The sequence below is a fragment of the Pseudochaenichthys georgianus genome, chromosome 11 (assembly GCF_902827115.2).
Source record: "Pseudochaenichthys georgianus chromosome 11, fPseGeo1.2, whole genome shotgun sequence".
Lineage (NCBI taxonomy): Eukaryota > Metazoa > Chordata > Actinopteri > Perciformes > Channichthyidae > Pseudochaenichthys > Pseudochaenichthys georgianus.
Genome location: NC_047513.1, coordinates 19,184,656 through 19,209,572, shown reverse-complemented (window position 1 = coordinate 19,209,572; position 24,917 = coordinate 19,184,656). Strand labels below are relative to the sequence as shown.

The following is a 24,917-nucleotide window of genomic DNA, read 5'->3' as shown; positions in this document are numbered from 1 at the left end:
CCCCGTCCAAGATGACCGGGGTTAAGCAAATCTGAGGGGAGAGAAAGAAAATCCCCAAATCCACATGTGACACTAAAATAACACAGATGTGTTTAAGATGGCTTGGAGGACTCAAAGCTGACAGTCGTTATTACACAAACCACTGACTAATGAGGCATTTCTGACTCTAGAGGACACATGATTAGGTTTTCTGTGGAGATGAAGATAAAACTAAATGTATTGCAGTATTTTTTATGAAACAGGTTTTGTCTAAAACAAACTGAATTTAGCCATGCTCCTATGAGAAACCTCCCTTTTAACAAAGTCTCTGCAGAATAAAGCAAAAGGACGGATTTTGTCGGTATTAAGAACAATTTTTGAACATATGTTTTTTTTTCTCTCCAACTACTCCTTGGCACAAGTTGACACCCCTTTTAGATGTTGATACATACTTACAGTACTTGTTTTCACCACATATGATTTGTTCTTATTGTGAAAAATGTTCATTGTTTGTTTTTTAATGAGTAGCTTGCAGAGCTGACATGTTCAAAGCTCGGCCAAACAGCCAGTCGCCTTTAATTAAATAGAGACTGTTTGTGAGAGGAGACAATATTTATTACAAATGGGTTTATCTGTGGTCTTGACATTTGAAATAACCCAGTTACTGTGCAGCTCAATGGAGCAGTTAGTTGTGTTGCCTCAGAGGAGCACTGTAACTCTGCAGTTAAAGTTAATGACAGACTCAAAGTTAGCATTAATCAATAATTTCCTTGTGAATACATTTTACATTTTAACACTAATGTGAGAGCTATTCAAAATGTATTAACTTAGGAGGGAGAGGAGTGTTTTCCAAATGGTTTTGAGAGTGTTACAGCTAACAAAGAAAGAGCCCCCGCCTCCATTAGCTGATGTGTAATTTATGACCCTTCCCACTGTTGAATATGATTACAGCCACTACATAAATCATGAAACGAAGCTGCACACAAAACTGCCACTTTTACACATAACCCCCCACCCAACGTCGCCGTAAAAAACACTTCCTGGTCACCTTGAGAGGCCGTCATGTGACTTTAGATATTATCTCCATGGCAATAATGACTGACAATAATTACTGGGTGCTTTGTCTGTCTGGAAATATTAAATATTAAATCTTAGAAAAACACATTAGAAGGAATAGAAATTAAGATGTGATGTATGAGAGGGAGAGGAAGATAGAGTGGGAAGGGGTATTCCCCCAAATCACATTTCACATTAGTGGTCTTCTTATCAAAGTTAGTTTGGGCCAAGTGCTTATTAGAGCTAATTACCACACGCCAAGAGTGTGCGTGTGTGTTAGGGAGACGCATGATAAGAGGCATGATACCCGCGACACAGGGGACGTAGGGACAGCTAATGGATGGGTAAGTGAATTCTGATAAATGAGTTTCATATGTTAGCTTGTTTGTGTGTCGCTGTATGTGACACCGCGTGTGTGTGTTTTGATATTCTTACTTCACTAACTAGCAATGAAACATCTTCCAATATCGGCCCCCGGAGGCTTTGTAAATGCAACATGACCGTGTTTGTTTAGCTCCATCAGAAGAAAGCCAGAGAGCAAGCGAAGAGCTTGTTTGCTAATACACATTACATGAAACAGATCTGTGAAGCTGACCGTTGAGCGGCCCAGACCAAGCAAGGAGGCAGAGGCAGAACGTCCAAAAATATAACCCGACGTGGGCATTTATTAAAAACATCGGCACAAAGTTCACCGCCTCAATCCTGCGGTTCTCCTTTCACACATCCTGCAGCCACAAGGATCTCACACACACACCCAGCCCTCCAACAGACAGAGAAACCGAGCCTAAATACACCCACTCTAATCAGCACAACAAGACACAGGTGACAACACAGGACACCAGGTGCACACCGTCATCAGCCACAGACAACATATACTGTGCAATCACGCTAATAAAGTGCCCTATTACCCGACCTGAAGCCGTCAGTCCATAACGTTTTATCTTGCTGCTGGCTATTCATAAATGGATAATTAGTTCATCTTCAAAGGCCAAACTAAATATTATTGTAGATGCTGTTAATGGTTGTGCTGTGGAATATTCTCATTTTAAAATTGAAACCTAAAAAGGCCAATGACTTTTCTTCTTTATTGATCATATATTTTGTTCAAGCATCAACAATGGGACTGAGCTACAACTTAGTACCTTTAGTGATACAATCATGAATACATTTTGAACACAGCAAAATACAAAAACTACAGGAGTTAAGATTAGGTAGATGAGTAGGGATTCATTCATGTGGGGGAATATGAAGATACAAGTAAAACAACAGCTCCCTCTTCAGGGGTTTTGATGAGCTTAGTGGGAGATATGGATGTTTGCCAACCTGCCAACGAAGGTGTGTGTGTGTGTGTGTTGAGGGGGGTACCACAAGTGAATTTAGCAAAAAAAAGAGCCAGCATGGGATCGAGAAAGACGGCAGGGTGTGTGTGTGATTGTCTCTCTCTGTGTGTGTGTGTGTGTGTGTGTGTGTGTGTGTGTGTGGTAGGTAAAGTCTTCACCACCATTATAGGGGGCAAGCAGGTTCCAGTTTCAAACTAAACACTGGGCAGGCAGTGAGACAATAACAGGGTTCAAGTTACTGTGGCCATGTTGGTTTGACAGGTAGATGTGAGCCAATGAAATGTTGGACTGTTTCTTTATTTTTCATCACATTTTAACTTCAGTTTAAAAAAATGAAACAAGGTGAAATGATAACTTCTTTAAAGAAAGAAAATGGAAACCTCTTTCTTTACAAATGGCTTTTCTGGATGCTAAATACATACATAACTTCTGTCTCTGTTTCTAAGACATGAGAGGCGCCAACTCATATCCTTACCCAGGAATACAACACCCACAAGTCCCACATTGACTGTTTCCAAATATAAATGCTTTAAAAAAGAATTTAAAGATTCCCTAGACTACAGTGAAGTGAAACCACAGCACATATCTTACCAGTACAATAACTTCAAACTACTTTCCTGGAAAAACATTTGGCTGAAGACACCGTTCCTCATTCCTCCACTTAAAGCAAATGAGGGAAGACTCCTGTTACATTCTTGACAAGATTAGATACAACACAGTTGATGATTCACATGGAGCCAGACACAATACAATACACTCTTTTCATTGTGTACTCTTTCTAACAAACTCCTGCTCCAAACTTAATGGGCCACGGTTACATGCGCACACACACACACACACACACACACACACACACACACACACACACACACACACACACACACACACACACACACACACACACACACACACACACACACACACACACACACACACACACACACACACACACACACACACACACACACACACACACACACACACACACACACACACACACACACACACACACACACACACACACACACACACACACACACACACACACACACACACACACACACACACACACACACACACACACACACACACACACACACACACGGCAGCAGAAAGGTGTGGTGCAAGAACTTCCCTGAGACAGAGTCCAGCGCTGCACCCCCCTCTCTCCCACACTCCTCTATCTGTACTCCGTCCTCGCGCTCCTCTTCCTCCCTTCAGGCCTGCTGGACTGACTTTAAACACTCTCTGCCTCTCTCCCCCTTGCTCACTTTTCCTCCCAAACTTTGAGCTTCTTCCACTTGTGTTGCTGCAGAATCACACTGAGCAAAGTGAGCATGAAAGACAGAAAAAGGGAGTGTTGTGTCTGTCTGTGTGTGTGTGTGTGTGTGTGTGTGTGTGTGTGTGTGTGTGTGTGTGTGTTGGCCTGTCTCTTTGATGCTGAGTGGAGCAGGGAGGTCTACTCGTTTATTACAGCCACTGGACTATGCCGCCTATTTCCTCCTCAATAAGCTATAAATCAGAAATCTCCTCCTGTATCATGTGCTTATCTGATCTCTTACACACACACACACACACACACACACACACACACACACACACACACACACACACACACACACACACACACACACACACACACACACACACACACACACACACACACACACACACACACACACACACACACACACACACACACACACACACACACACTTCTTGACACCATAGACACGCTGGGACACACGCTGAGATGATGCAGTATGTGTATACATTCTCTCACACACACACACACACACACACACCCCTTATAAACAAACAAATGGTCATGAACAGATGCAGGAAAAGCCACACACACACACACACACACACACACACACACACACACACACACACACACACACACACACACACACACACACACACACACACACACACACACACACACACACACACACACACACACACACACACACACACACACACACACACACACACACACACACACACACACACACACACACACACACACACACACACACACACACACACACACACACACACACACAAGGCATCTGCATATGACACGCGGCAAACATGCATGATGGGCACAGCTTTTGATTGGCAGATGTGTGAGAGGGGACACACAGGAATATTCTTTGACATGCTTGTGTGCATCACTCGGGCTCGAGAGATGTTACAGATAACAGCCCTGGAGAAATGCACAAAAGGCATATTATAGTGTTGTCTTTTTAATTTCCTGTGGATTGTGAATGTGTGAAGTCGAGGCCTACACCTATGACCGATTGAGAGTGTATGTGAGGTTTGCACAGGTGCTGATGACAGCCTCAGGCATTGTGTTTGAATCATTGTAAAGTCAGGCACATGGGTTATAAGAAAGATACCTTTTATGGTAACATTAGGAGATTATTAATATATACATTTCAAATAAATAATCTTGCTTTTGTGCGCTGGTGCCAATAGTCAAATCCTTATTTTCAAACTAAGAATATGGCTGCTGTTAGCATAAACTGACACTGTATACAGTAGCATGATACACTGCTGGGAATTGCAGTGCCTTTATCCGACCTTTATCCACAATGAGTATCTCAACTGTTTATAAAATGCTAAAAAGTGTTTTACATATACATGTACTTTTCTTCTAGCGACACCAAGAGGATGCTATAAGCTTAACTAAGATGGTGAACATGGTAAACCTTATACCTGCCAAACAGGAGCTAGCATGAGGGTCAAAGCACCACTTTGAATAGGGCTGAACAATTTGGAAAATCTAACTGATGACATTTTACATGTCATTGCAATTGTCTTTAGTGAAGTGAGGGCAATGAAGACATCATCATTAGTGGTTGCTAAATCTTAAAGCTACAAAATCAAAGGCCTAAACAGGACTGCGTTCAAGAAATTGCTTTCTACAATTAATATGAATCAAACCTAGAGAACAGAGACTATTGTGCCGACATTATAAGAAACAAGGCATTGGTCAAATGTTCTTATTGAACTAACAAGAGGCCAAGGTTTTTTGTTTTCATTTTAGCCTCCAACGAATATCCAATAGTTACAATTATTTCCCATCTTGTTACTGTTCTGTAAAAAACAAGTCAACATGTCAACCACCCACCCTCCAATTTTAAAAGCCAAGAACATCCTGTGAATGATCCACTTTTGTCAGCAGCACAGAGGTCATGTATAAGGTAGGTCATATAGTATAGAATAGAGGAGATGATGAAGACAACAATAATTTCTGAGCGCACAACTGTGTCTAATCATCATCGGCATTTGCTCCAAGCTAATTAGCCGATTACGCATTAGCATGTTTAGCTGTCTGTCTACAAACACACACACAGTCACAAACACAGCTATTTACAGATACATATTTAAGCTTGAGTCATTGACAGTACGTGTCGATGAAAACAGATACTCGGTGTCGTCTAGTTCCCTTTTTTAGGGCGACAAACAGACTCTCAGACAGGCACACCATTCTTAGTGAACGCCCTCTGGTAAGAGAAAAACAGGGCGTGGCGTACATTTGCCGGGCATGGAGCCAGAGACCCTATGTGTGGCGCATGTGTGTTTTACTTCTTCATGTGTCTGCAGACAGACAGACACAGCTGTAGAGTCGACACACTGAATAGTTTGCAGATCAACAGCGTGGTAGTATCTGCACATATACCCACGTTGCACCCAGCCTTTGTCCTGAATCTAATGAGTGGAGGAGATACGCTGTAAATGGATGAATAAGTTGACACACCTTCTGACACACTCTCTCACTTACCATTTGCTCAGCTCTCATTCATCTACCATGTGTGTTTTTCAGACTCTCTCTCTGTCTTTCTTTCTTACAGTAACGTAGATCGATCACACACACACACACACACACACACACACACACACACACACACACACACACACACACACACACACACACACACACACACACACACACACACACACACACACACACACACACACACACACACACACACACACACACACACACACACACACACACACACACACACACACACACACACACACACACACACACACACACACACACACACACACACACACACACACACACACACACACACACACACACACACACACACACACACACACACACACACACACGATGTTGCTGTAATGAGCAGAGGGAATATACAGGAGCTCACTGCTCCAAGCTACTCATTTGGCCTCATCAATCAATCAATGTTTATTTATATAGCCCAATATCACAAATGTTACATTTGTCTCAGTGGTCTTCACAGTGTGTACAGAATATCAGTATGACAATACGACACCCTCTGTCCTTAGACCCTCACATCGTACAAGGAAAGACTTCCGAAGAAAACCCAGTTTAAAGGGAACATGGGAGAAACCTCAGGGAGAGCAACAGAGGAGGGATCCCTCTCCCAGGACGGACAGACGTGCAATAGATGCCGTGTGTAAATTGAAAAGATAATACATTTGTAACATAGGTAGTCCAAATAGAGCTCATGTGTGTGCATTTTACTTGGTGTGTGTGTGTGTCTGGTGTGTGTGTGTGTGTGTGTGTGTGTGTGTCTGGTGTGTGTGTGTGTGTGTGTGTGTGTGTGTGTGTGTGTGTTGGGGTAAATGAGTCACTTTCTGTGAGATGTTTCTGCATGCAGGTACCTGCGTGTACGTGTCAGGGGGTCGCCCTATGATGCGTGCAAAGGCGCCAACTATGAGAGTCATGCCGACCTTTAGAGCGTCTGACTGTTAAAGCCTCCCACCCCCGATCCCCTTTGCATCCCGTTTCTTTTGCTCCAATGTCCCTCTCCCCCCTTCTCTGTTCGACCTGTTTGTTATCCACCCCTACCTCCATTTCTCTTTCCATCGACAATGTTCATCACTATGATATAGTGCAGAAGAAAACAAAAGGAAGTGCAGGTTCATGAAAATCCTCTCCACTTTCCCCGCCACCCTTTAAGGATTGGGGGAAGCTCCTCCTCCTCCAGCTACCTTTCACCCCATCAGCGTGTGTGTGTTTGTGTGTTCATTAGTGTTTAGTATCAAGTGCAGTGGTGATGATGGGGGTCGTAAGAGCAGCACGAGTTAGCCCGAGTGCTCCACACACACACACACACACACACACACACACACACACACACACACACACACACACACACACACACACACACACACACACACACACACACACACACACACACACACACACACACACACACACACACACACACACACACACACACACACACACACACACACACACACACACACACACACACACACACACACACACACACACACACACACACACACACACACACACACACACACACACACACACACACACACACACTTATCACTGCAGAGCTTGATTATAAACACCTTGGCTGTAACCACAGACGGACACACACCCACACTTCCTTACATACCTCAAGCCTCTCAGCTCCCAAGAGAGCGATACACAGTGGAGGAAGGGCCCTCTTTCCCAATTACACCTTGTAGGGGGTGGGGGGGTTGGGGTAAATGTGGGTCAGTGTGTGGGTGTGTGTGTGTGTGTGTGTGTGTGTGTGTGTGTGTGTGTGTTTGCTGAAGGTGCTCATAAAAGCCCCGGAGATTGAGCTGATGGAGGGCATTATAAAAGGCCTATCAGCCGGTCCAATCGCCCCACACAGCCTCAGGCAGGACAAAGGATCTGCTCGCCACTTCAACATGTACCTAAAGGCCTTTAACTCACACACCCCTCCCCCTTCACTCTTACCTCCTTCTCCTCTTCCTCCCATTTGTGCGCTTGTTAACCTCGACTTTACCAGGAAAAGTTAACTGAGATGTCGTATGACAGCGATGCCCTTCTTCACAGGTGAGAGTTAGGAATATTCACTCCTACTGTACATCTGCAGTCATCAAAGGTTGCAGCCACACTGCAGATGCACCCTTTAAACCCACTGGGACCTTAATAGTTGTTGCTAAAGGACAGAAAATTACTCATTAGTGGTCAGAAAATCAATACAAGCCACACGTGTTTTGGTTGACCTTTATGTTGAGGTTTTATTCGGTGATGGAAATTGTTTTGGAGAAAAATAAATAACAGAGGGACAAAAGGAAGAGTGACAAAGAGAGAGGGAGGAAGGGAGAAAAAGGGTGTTTGGGGGAAGGTCTCCATCAGGCGGGTTTAATCTCTGATTAATGTACTGCTGTGTGCTATGAGGATGTGACTCCAAGCATGAAGACACAACCATGATAAAAAAAATGAAAACACCAAGAGAGGAGAGAGCTCACCCCATCCTTCCTCCCCCTCAACCATGTCAACAAGTCACACAAAGAGTCCTCCGCTCCATTATCCCACATTAAGAACCCATACTGAGGCATCCATATAAGACAAATGCTTTTAGCAATAGTTTTTGAGAACACTTTCTTGTATAAAGAGCACTGTCTTCAACCGTCTAAGCTTTTGTTTATGCAAATCTGGAATCATTTTTAGGACTCTTACAACATATTGCCTCCGAAGAAGCGAGCTGTAGGAAATGGATAGTTGAGGCTGCAGCCTGACAATAGGTACTACATGTAATGTGGAAAGGAACAATGCTTTAGCTGCTGTGAGTGCTATAGCTAACAGCCAAAGGTAACCTACAGTGCGTTACCATGCACTTAGGGAGCCAGGTTACTCAGAGAAACAAGGTTACGCTGGTAATCGGAGACCGTGTTAACTTGCACTATAGTAACCTGCTTATAAGGTTAGAAACCAGACCTTTCCAGCCCTCAGTCTGAGCTTCTTTTGTAAGCGTGGCTTGCTAATTTTAACTTTATTAGAGATAGGTGTGTGTGAGTATGAGTGTGTGTATACAAAAGGTAGGATTTACAAATGTGCATCGGTCAACAAGGACCTATTTAGACCTCCAGAGGCTACTTTGTGTTAGTTTCATTCTTATAAATTATCTGAAATATGAGTCTGCAGGGCTTTGTGTAATATCGCCCATCAGCCAAATTCAACTAACAAAAGTATTTGTGTCTCAAATTAAAAGCAGAACAGAAATAACCACACATAAACATGTGCAAACCAAAAGCTGTGTATGTGTCCTCTGCTGCGCGCTAACACAGGTGAGACAACGGATTGATGTCCAGTTTCTGCCAGCTTGTGATTTGGGCAATGCTGCATTGAAAAACAAAACAAACTGGGACTGTCATAAATGTGAAAAACAAGTGAGTCGAGGATGCGCCCTTGCTTGCTGTCTATCTGTGTGAGGTATCATATCATAATCATTTGTAAATGTGTGATTGCGCACCCATCATTAACCCTTCCTGTGGGGTTAACTGCAAATGATTGGCATATTTGCATACATAATTGGAAATGCCGATGTGTTGGTGTCTTTAGTGGGTATAGATTGTGTATGCATGTTCAGTAAACTGCATGTTCATTTAAGTTTATATTATTAATTACAGCTATTTTCTACACAGCTGGATTTCCCATGTGAAAACAGCCAACTAAGCAATTAGACAGTAGTGAAATCTGTGGAGTGTGGACACATTGGACACAGTTGTTTGTCAGAGAAAGTGCAGATAAACAACTTGTACTCGCCTCACTGTGGTTGCAGCTACTGATTTCATAGGCTATGTGAGTTAGCCACACTAGCCTATTCTACAGTGCCAGCAGCAGGCAAACATCTCTCTCTTGTCAGTCAGAGGAAAAACACAGCCACACACACACACACACACACACACACACACACACACACACACACACACACACACACACACACACACACACACACACACACACACACACACACACACACACACACACACACACACACACACACACACACACACACACACACACACACACACACACACACACACACACACACACACACACACACACACACACACACACACACACACACACACACACACACACACACACACACACACACACACACACACACACACACACACACACACACACACACACACAAAGCAGGCAGCAGAGAGAGGAGACAAAGGAAGAGAGGGAGGGCTCGAGTGTGGGAGGGTGGAAGAGACAGATCATGGGGGAACGAAGGGGGAAATGAGCGGGAAAGCAGAGATGGAGAGAGCAAGAGACAATACAGCCAGCCAGGGGAGGTGAAAGAAAGAGGGACAGAAAGAGAGAAAAAAGGTGAGGAATGGAAAATGAAAATCGGAAAGCAACATTGGACAAGCTCAATCTGACATCTGGGGAAATGGGGCGATGGAAAGAATAAAAGAGAAAGGGAAGAAGGTGGACAGTGAGAGAGAATAATGTACTGTATGTTAGGGAGACAAAGACAAAAGGTGGAGGAAAAAATGGAGAGAAGGAGAAAAAGGAGGAGGATTTTAGGTTTGTTAAGACTATAGTGAAGATCAGTGAGACATGATCTCCTACCAAAGAGAACCAACATGCCATAAGTCAGCAGAGGATTTAAAAACAATGACTCCCTTGAATAGGCCATTACTGAATGAAAGTGTTGAGTAAAAGAAGTATTTTATTTTACTCCACCAGCCCTTCTGACAAAGACCTACTACAGAGAAGCTGAGGGAAGCACCCATGTTTACATCAGTGGGAGGTCATGAATTATGCATGCTATATGGAGTGGTATCGCTGTGTAACGTGGTTAGTGTGTATGTGAGTGTCTGGGCATTTAATGTTTGCAGATCTAAACTTCAGAACATTATTTTGTGTGTGTGTGTAATGGGGGTGTTACGTTTACCCTCCATCAAAGCTGTGAAACTGCAAGAGAGAAAATAAGGGAGAGAGAGAGAGAGAGAGAGAGAGAGAGAGAGAAGCCCCTGGTAAAAACATCCATTTGCTGTTAATAGTGAGGTTATGCTGCCAATGCTACCACAATAAACACACATGTAAAATAAAATACACACAAAGTTCTGCAGGCCTTGCGTTTGGCAGAACATCCCAGCCGACCCAAACCTGACACACCCACACCCACACACCCCCGCTCACATGGGAGTCAATTTCAGTGTGTGGAACCAAATTCAAAAACAATAACAACCCTCAACGTCTGCAGATGCTGTGGGCTCACATGACCGAAGCCACCGGCTCCCATTGTTTACAGGAAGGGACGGGAGAGAAGGGGGGGGGGGTGACAAATCTGTAGTTCAGGCAAACTGCTGCCTTGTTGATATTAAGGGCTCTATGATGGTGGGGGTTGTGTGCGTGTTTGTGTGTGTTGAGGAAAAACAGGAGATGGTCTGAACAACCTTTTCAAAATGGGGGTTGAGGGGGGCCAACTGTACCAGCCGCGTGTGTGTGTGTGTGTGCGTGCGTGCGTGCGTGTGTGTGTGTGTAGTGACCGTGCCACTGCTAGCCAGTTTGCAGGTGAAGCTAGCTGATGACAAATGTCTTTGAAGAACAAAGGACAACAGCGAGAGAGACACAGAAAAAGTGAAAAAGAGTATAACACAAAACCCCTACTGAGTAGAGATGCAACAATCGAAGCTTTATCTCATATAAAAGGTCGGGCAGTGTGTGGCAAGAGAGACAGTTATGATTTGGTACGTTTATGAAACAGCTCGGGTCGACCATTTTAAGTTCGGCAATTTTAGCAGAACAAAGGGAGGTTTATGCAGCTTTTAAATGTCATAATGATGATGAAGGGAAGTCACAAGAGCCAAAGGAACAATAATGATAAACAGAAAGGCAGAGTTGAGAACAGCCAACAGGCAACATCAGGGATCACATGATTGGCTAAGAATGAGAGTGAGTATGTGGTTCACTTTTTAAAATATAAAGCCTTCAATACAGCTAAAGCCAACTCATTTGCAGCACACTTTAAAGAAGAAATGAAGATGGGAAAGGCTATCTCTGTTTTTTTTAACTGTATTAACCAAGTGTGTGATCAAGAAACTCAACAAATGACGGATACACTTTTTTTTGTGCCTGTCCTTCTTATTTACATTTCTGGTCTTTTGTCTGGTCTCAGCTTTAGATCTGATGTGAGACACCAAAGACCCCAGAGCCCCTTATTGGATCATTAAGTAAAAGGATACTTTACTGTCCTGTTCAGTAAGAATGTATGCAGATCGGTGCCAGCAGATGGCTCTTACTGTCAGACTCACAAATGGCTAACTTTCAATGACCTTTATCGCTCCCTCCTTACAACATAAGGCCTTTTTGTTGGGGAAGACATCTGTGTGATAGTTTTCACTAATTGTCAGGCTTGTGCATTGGACTCAACAGTGTGTGGCAGAATTCAGAGGATGCCAACTGTTGAAATAGCGCGGATCAAATACCTTTCTTGTAAGCTAGATGTTATTCATGTCATTAAAACGTGTTTCTGGAACAAATGAACAGTGAAGTAAGCAGATCTGTGCCGAGAGGTCCTTTGATGGGGCACTATCATCACTTTAAGTTCGTATGAGTGCCGCGAGAGGGAAAAATGATCTTCTCTCTTGGAGGTGAAATTGCATGCCTCTGCGGTAAATACATTATATAGCCTCTCCCGCGGCGTAAATCTCTTTTATACATCTGTTAGTCCAGAAGGTGGATGTATTCCACATCTGGGAATTAACAGAAGTGTGGGGCATGCCTTTGATTTATACACAAGTTAAAATCATATGAAGAACCAGTTTAGACTTCCAATTTTAACACTAGCATTTCTGGGGTTATGACTGTTTAATGTACATCGATATGCTTTTATAGAATACCCGTAATAAAGGTCCAGATGGCAATTTCTTTCAAGGTGTTCTTTGAAAACGTTGAAGGGCGGTTTCAGGATCCAAGGTACATTTTCAAGCTGGGTGACATTTTCTCTTGTCCTTCCACACTGGTAATTGGCAGGTAATTGGTGTCCTTTAAGTATCAATGACTCAACTGTCATTACACTAGTGCAGCAGACACTATTGACAGGATCCAAGGCGGTCAAAACATTGCCTGAGGGAAGATGTATGATTTTTCTGAGACACCTGGGATCTAACCTGATAGGACTCAGGCAAGCTCTCAGCATGTGAGATGGATAAAATGCCACACTGGCAGAGCTGATAGTATGAAATCACAACATCCATAACACGTGACTGTCACTGCAAATACATATAGGGGAAAATATGCATACAAGGTCCACTGAACAAGCAACGCTAAACTATTTGACAGTCACAGAGCTTTATAGCTTATTTCCTTGTTTTGTTCCATGTCTTTCACTCACATCTGGAGCATCCTTTGGGAGGAATCACATCGTTTCCTTTGGAAATGTGTTTCTCTGTATCAGACAAGTTACTGAAGCACACAAAACTTGCTTTTTATAGTGCACCTCCTTGGAAATCGGTCCAGCGCTTTGATTACACGTACATTTAAGTGGCCCCACATCGCATATATGTGGTGTGCAGCTTAAGGCAGGAACTGATATGTTCTGTGGTTGAATGGCCTGTCTTTGAATTTAATTTCCCATTTATCTTCTAGGATTATGACAAAGAATAATGAATGTTCTCATGCAAATGATCATGAACAAAGAAAGAAAGTCATTAAAACATCTGGTCTTTAAAGCAGGCGGTACTGACAATCTTAAAATGGCAAGTTGGAGTGGTTTAAAATGATGGCTGGTGCATATATAATCAAACACACATACACACACATGTGCACGCATGTCACATGAGGGCACCTCTCCGTCCCCCCAGTGACATGGAGCCCACTCTGCTAAACCACGATTAAATTGATGAGCGACACTCAAATTAAAACGGGGCTACAATTATGACACCCTCATGCCGTGCTCTTAATTAGTACATCTCCATTTTAATTAATAAAGCCCGTCAGTCTGACAGATATCAATAATTCAAAACAGGCAGGTCAATGGAGCTTTAAAATTGATGGCCTAAGTTAGAAATAATGTGGGGAGGAGGTAGTTCTGCAGGGCTAGGTAGGTTACACTTGAGAAGCATGTCTCCCCCCCCTCCCATTGTGTCAACGTCTTTGCCCCAAACCAAAACTTTGCTATGGAGTTCAAGGTAGAATTAACACTAAATGATGGCAGGAGGAGGTACACTATTAATCAACTTGCTATCATGCTGTACATTCTGTATTTTTGTGATTTTCTACTTTGCTGTTAGAACAAGCACAAATGGTAAAAGTTGTTTTTCTTTGGTTACAGGTAAACAACCTTACAAAATAGCCTGAACACAAATGGCCGATTAGCAGCTGCTTAATGGAGAAACAAGTGAATTGACTTTCTTTTTATAGACAAAAACCACAGTCACTAATCTATATAACGTTCTGTAAACACAGTTACAGGAGTGTAGGTGTTTTTCAGTCACTGTATTGCTTAGAAAAGCGCACCAACTGTGTGACTACTGGTGAAAACTTACATTTAACTCACATTATCCTAATCATTTCAAGAGCTGAATTCAACCCAGTATCTGCTGATGATTAAACTGCCCGGTTCAGGTTGAACTCTCACGGAGGAGAATGGATATCCGCTTCACTAATTCCACTCCTCATTCGTGCTTCTGTTCAGACACAATGTGTGACACTTGACTCTGCCGTTAATTAGTACCACCTGGTATATATTGTGGATGATCATAATGCACGTTGGTCGATAGAATCAATTAGAGCTTTTTTGTTTTCCTGCAGCACTCTGAGCCATTAGTCCATTAAAGCCGGGGACTATGGATTAGTCCGCAGCAGCTGAGGGCCACAGAGCCCACTACCACATAAACATTGACTTTGAGGCCTTGTGAGAAGCATTAAAGCTAGCAGGCAGGCAATGAGTGAAAAAACATCAACTCTACAGATAGTACAACATTGATGTAGGGCAAATTAGCATAATGGTGACATTTCCTGTGAAGCTTTAGATTGATTCTTCAGTTAATGTTTGCCATCGCTGCTGTCAGGCAGACACATTTTGTCACACTCCCTCGACGGCAATAAAGAGTGTTCAAACTCCTGAGAAGCAGCGTTATGTTTATTTACAACAGCAATAACTGCAAATAGATTGTGGCTGATGGATTCAAATTAGTGTTACACATGATGCTGACGAGTCAATTTCATAGTGTAAAAAATATCAGCATACAACTTCTAGGGTGTCAAATACGTTATTTGGATAAACTTTAAAACTGAAAGCTTTTTATCTTTCCCTTCTTGATGTTGTAATTAGCATGCCACAATGAACGTTAGTAGCTCTGAAGTATTTTGCTGTTAAATGTAATGTAAATCCTGGATTGAGATCACAGCAATGTGCAAATACACAACTTTGTCCCGGTCCAGTGATTTGGCAAAAGATCGCAGTGCATTGAGGCTGACCGTCTACTAATCCATAGTTAAGTATTCCCCCGCACACACTCACTGATATTCAACACGCTTAATTAAAGGAATGGTATGCTCATGACACTCATTTTTAAATAATTATCATCCGATAAAACAGACCAGTCTCTGCCAGTCTTTCTTTTTTTTTTTTTAATCCGATGACATTATCAGTGATTTTAAACTGATTATATACCGAAATAACATCAACACTGTGGGCGCCGCCATTTTCCGGACGTGACGTAAACCATGCGTTTGGTTTTCGAGGACACGTTGATCTCCATGTTATTTACTGTAGTTTCTCTCTTCAAATATGCCTCACTGTATCGCGAAATATTGCCACAATTCTGATAGGAACAATCCACGGAATGCTTAGTTCCATCTGTTGCCAAAAGGTAAGCGTAAGAAGTACATTCAGAGGCAGTGGCTAGCGAAATGTGGCCGGCCCGAACCGAGAGATTTACAGGCTCATGTATGCAGCGAACATTTCAAATTTCCGGACGACTACTCTGAGAGTATGATAAAACATAACATGGGATTTATGGAACAACCATTACTTAATGGAGATGCAGTACCATCGGTCTTTCTGGTGTCATCACCGACCAGGACACCAGTTCGGCCAGTTGAGAAATCGCCCTCTGCAAGTGTGAAGCGACGGAGGAGCAGAAGTAGTGCTCGGAGTAAGAATAAGGTATGTTATAGCGCATTTCCATTGCAGCGGCTAGCCCCGTTTTAACGTCCTTTAGCGTCCAGGCCAGGACAGTTTTTGGTGGCCTTTCCATATAGCGTAGTACCGACTAGTGTGTATTTCCCCCCAGTTTTTTCCGGCCCCATAAAATCGTGATTCTATGGCCAGGGACAACGAAGCTGAGTATGCTAAACTAGAGAGGGAATCGCTAGCAAGGGTGGTACTACATGCATACATATAGTATCTTATATCATCTTCCCATTATACACACATGCATTTTCAAACATTTGGACTACCTATGTTGCAAATGTATTATCTCTTCAATTTACACACGGCATCTATTGCACGTTTGTCCGTCCTGGGAGAGGGATCCCTCCTCTGTTGCTCTCCCTGAGGTTTCTCCCATGTTCCCTTTAAACTGGGGGTTTTCTTCGGAAGTTTTTCCTTGTACGATGTGAGGGTCTACGGACAGAGGGTGTCGTATTGTCATACTGATAAAACATCAAAACTTCTTCCTCTGCTGACGAGTCCGAACTCAAATATTCAGCCATGTTTCCGTGTGTTGACAAAGTGAACGCATGGATGACGTCACGACCATCACGTGACTACTGAAAATGGCAAAAATGGCGGCGGCCAGACGGAATATAAAGGTTTTGATAAAAAAGAGCTATAAAATCATTATTTACCGGGGAATATCGCTGATTTCTTCAGGGTATGGTTTAAACATAATGTTTCACTAAATACTGAAGTTTTGATTAATTATCTAATGAGTGGACCATTCCTTTAAACAACCAATTTGCATATAAATGTAAACACACAATTCCATTCCTGCAGCATCACAGGTGGTCGCTTTCTCAGGAGCCAGAACGCGTCTGATTAACAGGGGCAGAACTCGATGTGGCTGTATTGACAAAAGAGAAGCCTTTGATTAGTGTATGTGCAATACATCTAAAGCTGAGCTAGCAGCAGGGTGGGTTGGGCCATGAATAATTAACACAGTTACAGAGATTAGAAGTTCAGTACAATCAACTGAGGTGGTTTTCAAGCCTTGAACAAAGCAAACACCAGTGAATTCTGTAACTACAGAGCAAGAAGAGATCGAGAGAGCCAATAAAAACAGATATTTAAGTAATTCACTCAGGTTTCTGGGTAATAAGATGCTAGGAGTTGCAATGGCGGCGAACAAGGTGCTTTTATCTCATTTGCTTTTCTCCTGTGCATCTCAAGATCTCATTTTGTCGCATTATACTGGGACACTAAAGATGGGAAATGGGAGGTTAGAGACTGGATCTGATATTACAATGGAGCGCATGATAACCCTGACGGAAATGAGATAATATTACTCTAATTTTTGCATGTTTGCACAAGTTACCGGATACTCTCAGAATTGATTTTAAGATTTAGCTGATGCCTTTTAACACATGAATGCACCTGGTGCTAAGATAGGATCACAGACACCTAAAGCTCAGATGAGCCTGGCTCACGATGCCTACTGGCTGTGCTTAAGCCGAGATTAAAAACAACATCAGGCTTTTCCCATCAGGCCTCGCAGACAATGAGACAACCTGTTGTGATGAGCGTGTGCAGGCTAAATCTGTACATTACTTTAAATCCCCTCCAATTTCATCCTGATCCAGGTTGAAGGTTTCTCTATTGACCTTATCGATCACTTTGCAAAGTGCTTTGAAGAGATTGTTTTCGAGATTTTTTTTTTTCACACACACACACACACACACACACACACACACACACACACACACACACACACACACACACACACACACACACACACACACACACACACACACACACACACACACACACACACACACACACACACACACACACACACACACACACACACACACACACACACACACACACACACACACACACACACACACACACACACACACACACAGTTTACATTTGTCTCAATACCATTTGTTTGGTATTTTTCCCGATAGAATACATTATAATCAATTTCCTTAACAAAATTGCCTGCTAGAGTTTTGATTGAGACAAATCCCACTAAGTTTAGATTTTTTGGGAACCCGTAGTGGTTACAAAAGCAAGAACCCTCTATTAAGGCCGCTACACACCAACCTGAGACCAAAGAACGCGTACCGAAGGCGTCCCAACTTTTACGTCCGCTACGTCGCCTGCATCGGCTACGCCGCCCGCCTACGAACACACCGCAAATACTTCAGTCGACGAGTGGCAATAACTGTCCTTACCAGCAGGCAGCAGTAGTGTGTATTCGTCATTCAAAAGGGGCAACAGCCAATCAGAGTGATTTCTTTGGCCAATTCAACATGTTGAATCGGCCGCGGCCAGGTGTGAAAATGTGCCGTAAAGCAACGACGGTGCGGGACACACCAACCTGAGTAGGGCCTCTGACTCCCAAAACCGGGTAGGTGTGTCAGGGCCTTTACACGTGTTGAGCAATATCCTCTGTATATAAATACAAGCACATTTCTGGTTGATATTTTTAGCTGTGTGGAGTTAGGCCAATCTGAACTGAATATTGGACAGAACACATTTGGTTTGGTCGCGTAAATTGTAGCAGGAAAACCTCAATGTTCTATCAGATAATCGTACACAGAGTCTGGGAGAGCGAGACAGTGAATGAGAGGGAGAAAGAGAGATCACGAGAGCCGTCTTTTCAGATGGAAATCGCATGGTTTCTGAACTCCCCTGGCATCCAGACAAGTAAAACTGTTTTCTTTGGCAAACGCTCAGCATCTCTCTCACTCTTTCCCTCCCTCTTTCTCTCTTTCCCTCACTATCTGCAGAACCCACACTCCTCTCATGCACACGCCCATCCTCTCCTCCCTACTCTAATTTCGAAACTCAAACTACCTCCTTTAACCACAAACACACTTTGAAAAAGCAGTAATATCAGTTAAAGTGTTCCCTTAATGTAAGAAATGACCACAGCAAAACAATGAGTAGAAGAGAACCCAAAAGATTCTGAAGCCATGTTGCTTTACCTCAAGAAAAACAATCATTTGAGCTTCGCTTCGGGGCTCTTTTTGCTCAGGATGGGAAGTCTTTGGGTCTGTTCCATGTCCGAGTTGGCTGAAGCACGCGGCTCTGAGTGTGGAGCACATGGTTGGCTCAGTACTGTGAACTGCATGCTCTAAAACTCACTGATAAACAATACATTGAACAACAATAACAACCAGTTATGTTTTAGCATCAAATTAGATTATGAAGTCCATCACACAAGCTTTAATATTCCCTTTTTCAAAATGGCATCCACTTCCATACATCTGGATGAATGTGGTTTCATGCTAAAAACGGATGGCTGGCGGTTCGAAGATCTGTAGTTTTGAGGTTTTGTGATAATAAGCAGAGCACTCTCTTGATTTCCCCTTCGGTTGTACTTCACTTCCCCTGCTAGCAATTAGTCTCCAGAACGCTATTTGTCAAAAGCCAAGCCATTCGTTTCCACTGGTCTGCCCCCTCCAGCTCTAGTTACAATTGACTGTTTCCTGTATAGAGAAAACTCTTAAGAGGAAGGAGCAGCTGGCTAAACCAGAAAATAAGTATAGAAGTCTGAATAGAGAGAATAACACAATGAACAATGGTGTAAACAAATCATACATCTGTCACAGGGATCAATTCCTGCCTCATTATTTCACGACACAGCACATTTTGAAACATTTCACAAAGGAAACCATTTACTTTGGACGATTGGGAATTGGGGCAATGCAGAAAATCGGTCAATCATGGAACGACGACTATTGATTTTCCGAGCAAGATCTGACGAAATGCGGGTGAAGTAAAAGTGCTGTAAACAAATACGATGAAGGAGGTTACTCGATAAACTAATGAGAGCTGGACTGGCTGTCGGAGCCGTAAAATGTAGTTCCACAAAACCCCCGAGGTGTAACATCTATATGGAACATTGTCATTTTCCCTCTATTTTCCCAATGATTGCAGACGAGACAGCGGGTACTTCAGTGACTCCCAGTGAGGTAGGGACCTATTGTATCTGGGTTGTAAGGGACCTGGAGAGCCATCAAACAGCCAGACGTTTTCATGGTAAATCACCAGCAGAGAGGGAACTTCTGAGAGTGCAATTAACAACCTCAAGGTCAGACTCCTCATGAGAGTTCGAAAAAAAATCCTCAGGCTTTCTCTCTCTTTCTTCTCCCTTGCTGTTATACTCTGAGTTATAGACTCATACACATTCTCGCTCCATCTTTACCCTCTTGACCTCGTCTCCACACACATACGTTTCCTTCACCCGTGTTACTCCCTCCACCAGTGCTCCAAGCCTCCTCCCTCTCCTGTTCACCCCCCTTGTCTCCATTACGGATACACGTTACTCTGTGGTCGGGCGCGACACCATTTCTCCCCCTGTGCCAGAGATGGGATGAAAATCGGTCGCAGGTGTACAGGATGAGAGCTATGGATCTTAATCTGAAGGCAATACTGCCGCTGTGCACTGAGAAGGTCACTATAGGGATATTTGAGAAAGGAGCTCTGGGTTTACTTGCTCTTAAAACATGGCGAGAATTAACTTTTCCATGTTCCTGATTATGTGAGCACACTTGGGCAAAACGTTTTTTTTTTTCCAAGTCTTGTTTTACAAGGGGTTTGATTTAGTACTTGACAAAGCACAATAGATCATTGGAGTTTGAGCACCAGGCTTTGAAGTGCTACACAAAATAATGAGATGTTGGCCAGAAATAGGACTCCTTATTAACACATAAAAAAGGCTTTGACTTTAAGAAGAGATGAAGTGGCTGAACTTTAACTATGAATATATTTGAAAGAATGTCAAATGTAATAGAGTTATGTTGAGCTCTTAATGTCTACAGAAACCTGAAGACATTTTTTATTACTGAAACTAAAGGGGGCACACTTACAAACTCTATACTTTGAACGTGATTAAAACAGATAAGTGCCATCCAAGATGTTTTTAATTTTTGCAAGAGCATTTATGTTACACATAACCTCAACATACCTTTTCTTTCTTACCTGGCAAGAGATGAATCAATAGCCGCGTTCACACTGCGGTACTTTTCCCACAAAGGTTCATGCGAACTTAGTTCATGATCGCGTTCACACCAAAAAGAGCTGGGACTAAAAGTAGTTCATGCGAACCTTTTTACCCCCTCGAAAGTCCCTGCTAGAGAGCGGGGACTTTCGAGCGGCTCTTTTTTGAGAAAAGAGCTATATTCCTGATTGGCTGGGCGAATTGCAAACCACGCTCCCAAAAAGTTTTGTGAAGCCGCCATTTTATTATCCTCGCATTAGCATTATTAGCATTAGCCCAGCGCAGAAACGCAGAGAGACTAACTTATGGCAACACAAAATAAAACATGGGAGCGGTGGAGATGAGGAGGTGTCGGCGTTCTGGCGATTTACTCGGAAGGCTTCAGTAGAAGCTGCTGGGACTCCCAGCAGCTTCTACTGAAGCCAGTCCCCAACTCCGGGGACTTCCGGCCGGGGACTTTGGGCGGCAGTATACGCCGTGAAGTGGTTTGCGGCCTGCCAGTAAACCCAAAGCAGAAGAAGAAGAAGAAGAAGTGACGTCAGCGGCTTCATTTGCCTAATCCACCCCCAGGGACTTTTTCTGGTGTGGACGCGATCTGTACTTAGTTCATGCGAACTAAAGAGTTCGCATGAACTAAGTTCGCATGAACCTTTGTGGGAAAAGTACCGCAGTGTGAACGCGGCTAAAGCCTCAGGTTGACCAACAAAGGAGAAAAGCGTGTGTAGGCAGAGCGCAACATTGAAACAACAATAAAACACTGACAGCTTCTCAGCTGGAATTCCACACCACAAGCTTTGGCTGTTTTCTTATAATGCTGTTAGTTTAGGTACAGGATAACAATCTAAAAGGAAATGCATTTTTCCCTGGTTGTTTGTATCTGTGTCGGGGGTTTTGGCTGGCAACTCTCACACTAATGACATTTAATAGAAAAATGAAAACAAAAAAGAACCTGGCACTTTGCTGTTGGGATTTTGTCGAGAGAGACCACTTAGGTGTTTCTGAAATATTGTGTGTGTGCCTGTTAATAAGTGGGAATATGTAAAGCGTTTTAAAGGTTGTTTGTCCTATGCTGCATTTAATTGGATTTGGGCAGACGGTAGACACCGGACAATGTGCTAGTGAGAGGGAATATAAGTCCGGCAGAGAATACCGCCACCATTAACGGTAAATGTATTGTTGTTCCAAAATAAACATGTTTAACTTTGGAGCAGCAACATCCAAATGATATGACCAGCGCTTGAAATCATGCACTAAACATGAACTTATTTTATTGAATAGATTTTATTCCATTCTTTAAAACATATATTTCATCACCATAGTAACATGTCGTAAGGCACGTTTCTTCATCTGACCTGATCTATAAGGCTTTCTTGGTGTCAGGTGGTCTCATTAGGAGGATAAATTGGAACTTGCTTTATAAAGTGATCGTCCCTGAGCCGAGGCAACAAGTTGAACTTGTGCAAGGGCAGTGAGATGATCAATAAGCCATTCCACAATAACCATATAAATATCAATATTATGGCGATCCCCATGCAAGGATCTAATTAGAGTGGGACTGGTGTAAAACTTCTGTCTAATCCATCTGATGGATTCAATTTAAAAAGAGATTCTTTACTCTTAATGGGAACCAAGAGAGGGCCAAATCAATGATTCATAAGCAAATAACTATTAAATGTGAAGCAGGGCTCAGGATGTGGTGATAAAGCTGCTCAAATGGGGGAATGTTACTGTACTTTACAGCAAGTAGACATCGATTACACTCCTCCAGCAGCATCAGGATAAGTAATAGGGAGTGATGTTCGATACCAGCACGGAGCTTTACAAGGTATCAGTGTTTCTCATTTAATAGTGAAAGAGTGTAGTTTCTTTATTATATGGCTCTTTGCTGCCTTGGACTGCTTCCTATTAATGTTTAATTGCCCCATGTGGACGAGCGTCAGTGTGGAATATGCTGACCAGTTTACAATAACATGTGTGTGTGTCTGTGTGAGTGTGTGGGTATGGCCTGAAGAGACTCGCTTAACGCGTGAGAATATAGCTCTTGCATTATAACATAATAACTGTTTGTATTGGGTTTGGTTTACATGAAGCGATAGCTGTTCTCCCACACACATATCCATTATAATTCTTAGTGTGTCTGTTTTGGCTAGGGCTACAGTTTGTCTCACTGTTTTTGTTACAGAGCAGAAAAGACATGCTAGAGGCTCGTGAGGCAAGTTACTATATTGGTTGAATCTCATGGCCTTGAGTTTACAATTTAGGAAACCACCAGAGGCATGCCATTTAAATAACCATAACCATAATAGCCTCAGCCAGCAAAGGAAACAGCATATGATTCCTCTGAACATTTACATTCTGCAGAAAACCCCTCAATATTTAGGACAGGGACACGATTTTAGACCTACTACATTTCGGAATAACAATATATCCATTCCAACATCACTCACTAATGTGCAGAGTCAAATGTACAGTGGCATATGATTAAATATATATGGAATGGAATAAAAGTGGCTTCCTGTCAAATTACATTGCATTCTCTGATAAAAATGGCTTCAAGGATGACACAAAAAGATGGGATGTCAGACCATATAAACTCTGTTCTATTTACGAGATGACATATCTATGTCGTAAACCTTCAGTGAACTTTGCATGTGTGATCCCAAGCCAAACTCCCTCAAAGTCAGGAATCAGACTCTCAGTGTCAGAGAACTGGCATGCTTGTTAACATGCACGCGCGCACACACAGGCACACTGGCCTACCTGGCATGAGGGACATCGATGCTGGAGGACACCACTTTGCGTTTCTGCTCCAGCAGGGACACTGATCGGGTGTCGGGGTCCCGGCCAACGCGCTTTCCGTCCGCCATCCGCTGCTCGTCCACTGCCTCGGGGCTGAGGGAGCCGCCCTCACCCCGGTCACTCTCTGGAGCTCCGTTACTGAAGCAGTGCTGGAGAGGGATGCAAAGAGTAGAGTCAGTACTTGGGCAGAGACCGGTCTTCAGTTCTTATGATGAAGCTGATCTAGGACTCCACCATGAGAAACATATTTATGAATTGAAAAATGCCTTATTTTGTAACGCCCGACGTGATAACCATGCCGTGCATTTCTGCTGCAGTTAAGAGAGACTGAGAAATACTGCCCAAATATTACTAAACTGCATGAAAACAATAGATGTATCATTTTCAACACAGTAGCCGTTTGGGGTTTGTGTTCTAAGCGTATGAGCCACATTTTAAGATTTTATTCTTTACATTTCAAACGAAGGAGTACACTGTCCAACATGGTTTAAACCTCATTTTCTAGCATCTTGGGCCTAAAAAAGCTTTTCCAAAACAGATTGGATTCACTCGAGAATGCAGATGTCAGCTAAAACAAGGTTATTTTCTTAATTCCTAGACATCTTGGACATGGCAAGAATCAATACTGTTGACAATTCTCATAAAACTCCCTTCTCATAAAACTCCCTTCTCATGAAAAATAAATAAAATGAAATGGCATCCTTAACTTTAGCTCAATATAAGCTACAGGACATACAGCCAACCTGGTTTGTAAATTATAAATAAAATGTAATGAAG

The 24,917-nt window shown here is 42.9% G+C and overlaps 1 protein-coding gene across 2 annotated transcripts in view; it reads right to left on the bottom strand.

Annotated features, from left to right (window-relative positions):
- The window catches only part of znf704 (zinc finger protein 704), a 45,163-nt gene that overhangs the window by 14,053 nt on the left and 6,193 nt on the right, over positions 1-24,917 (bottom strand). For both annotated transcript variants that reach the window (XM_034095159.2, XM_034095158.1), the window contains exon 2: positions 24,102-24,289. In XM_034095159.2, coding sequence (XP_033951050.1) covers positions 24,102-24,289 — 188 coding nt within the window. The remainder of the gene's footprint in view (positions 1-24,101; positions 24,290-24,917) is intronic.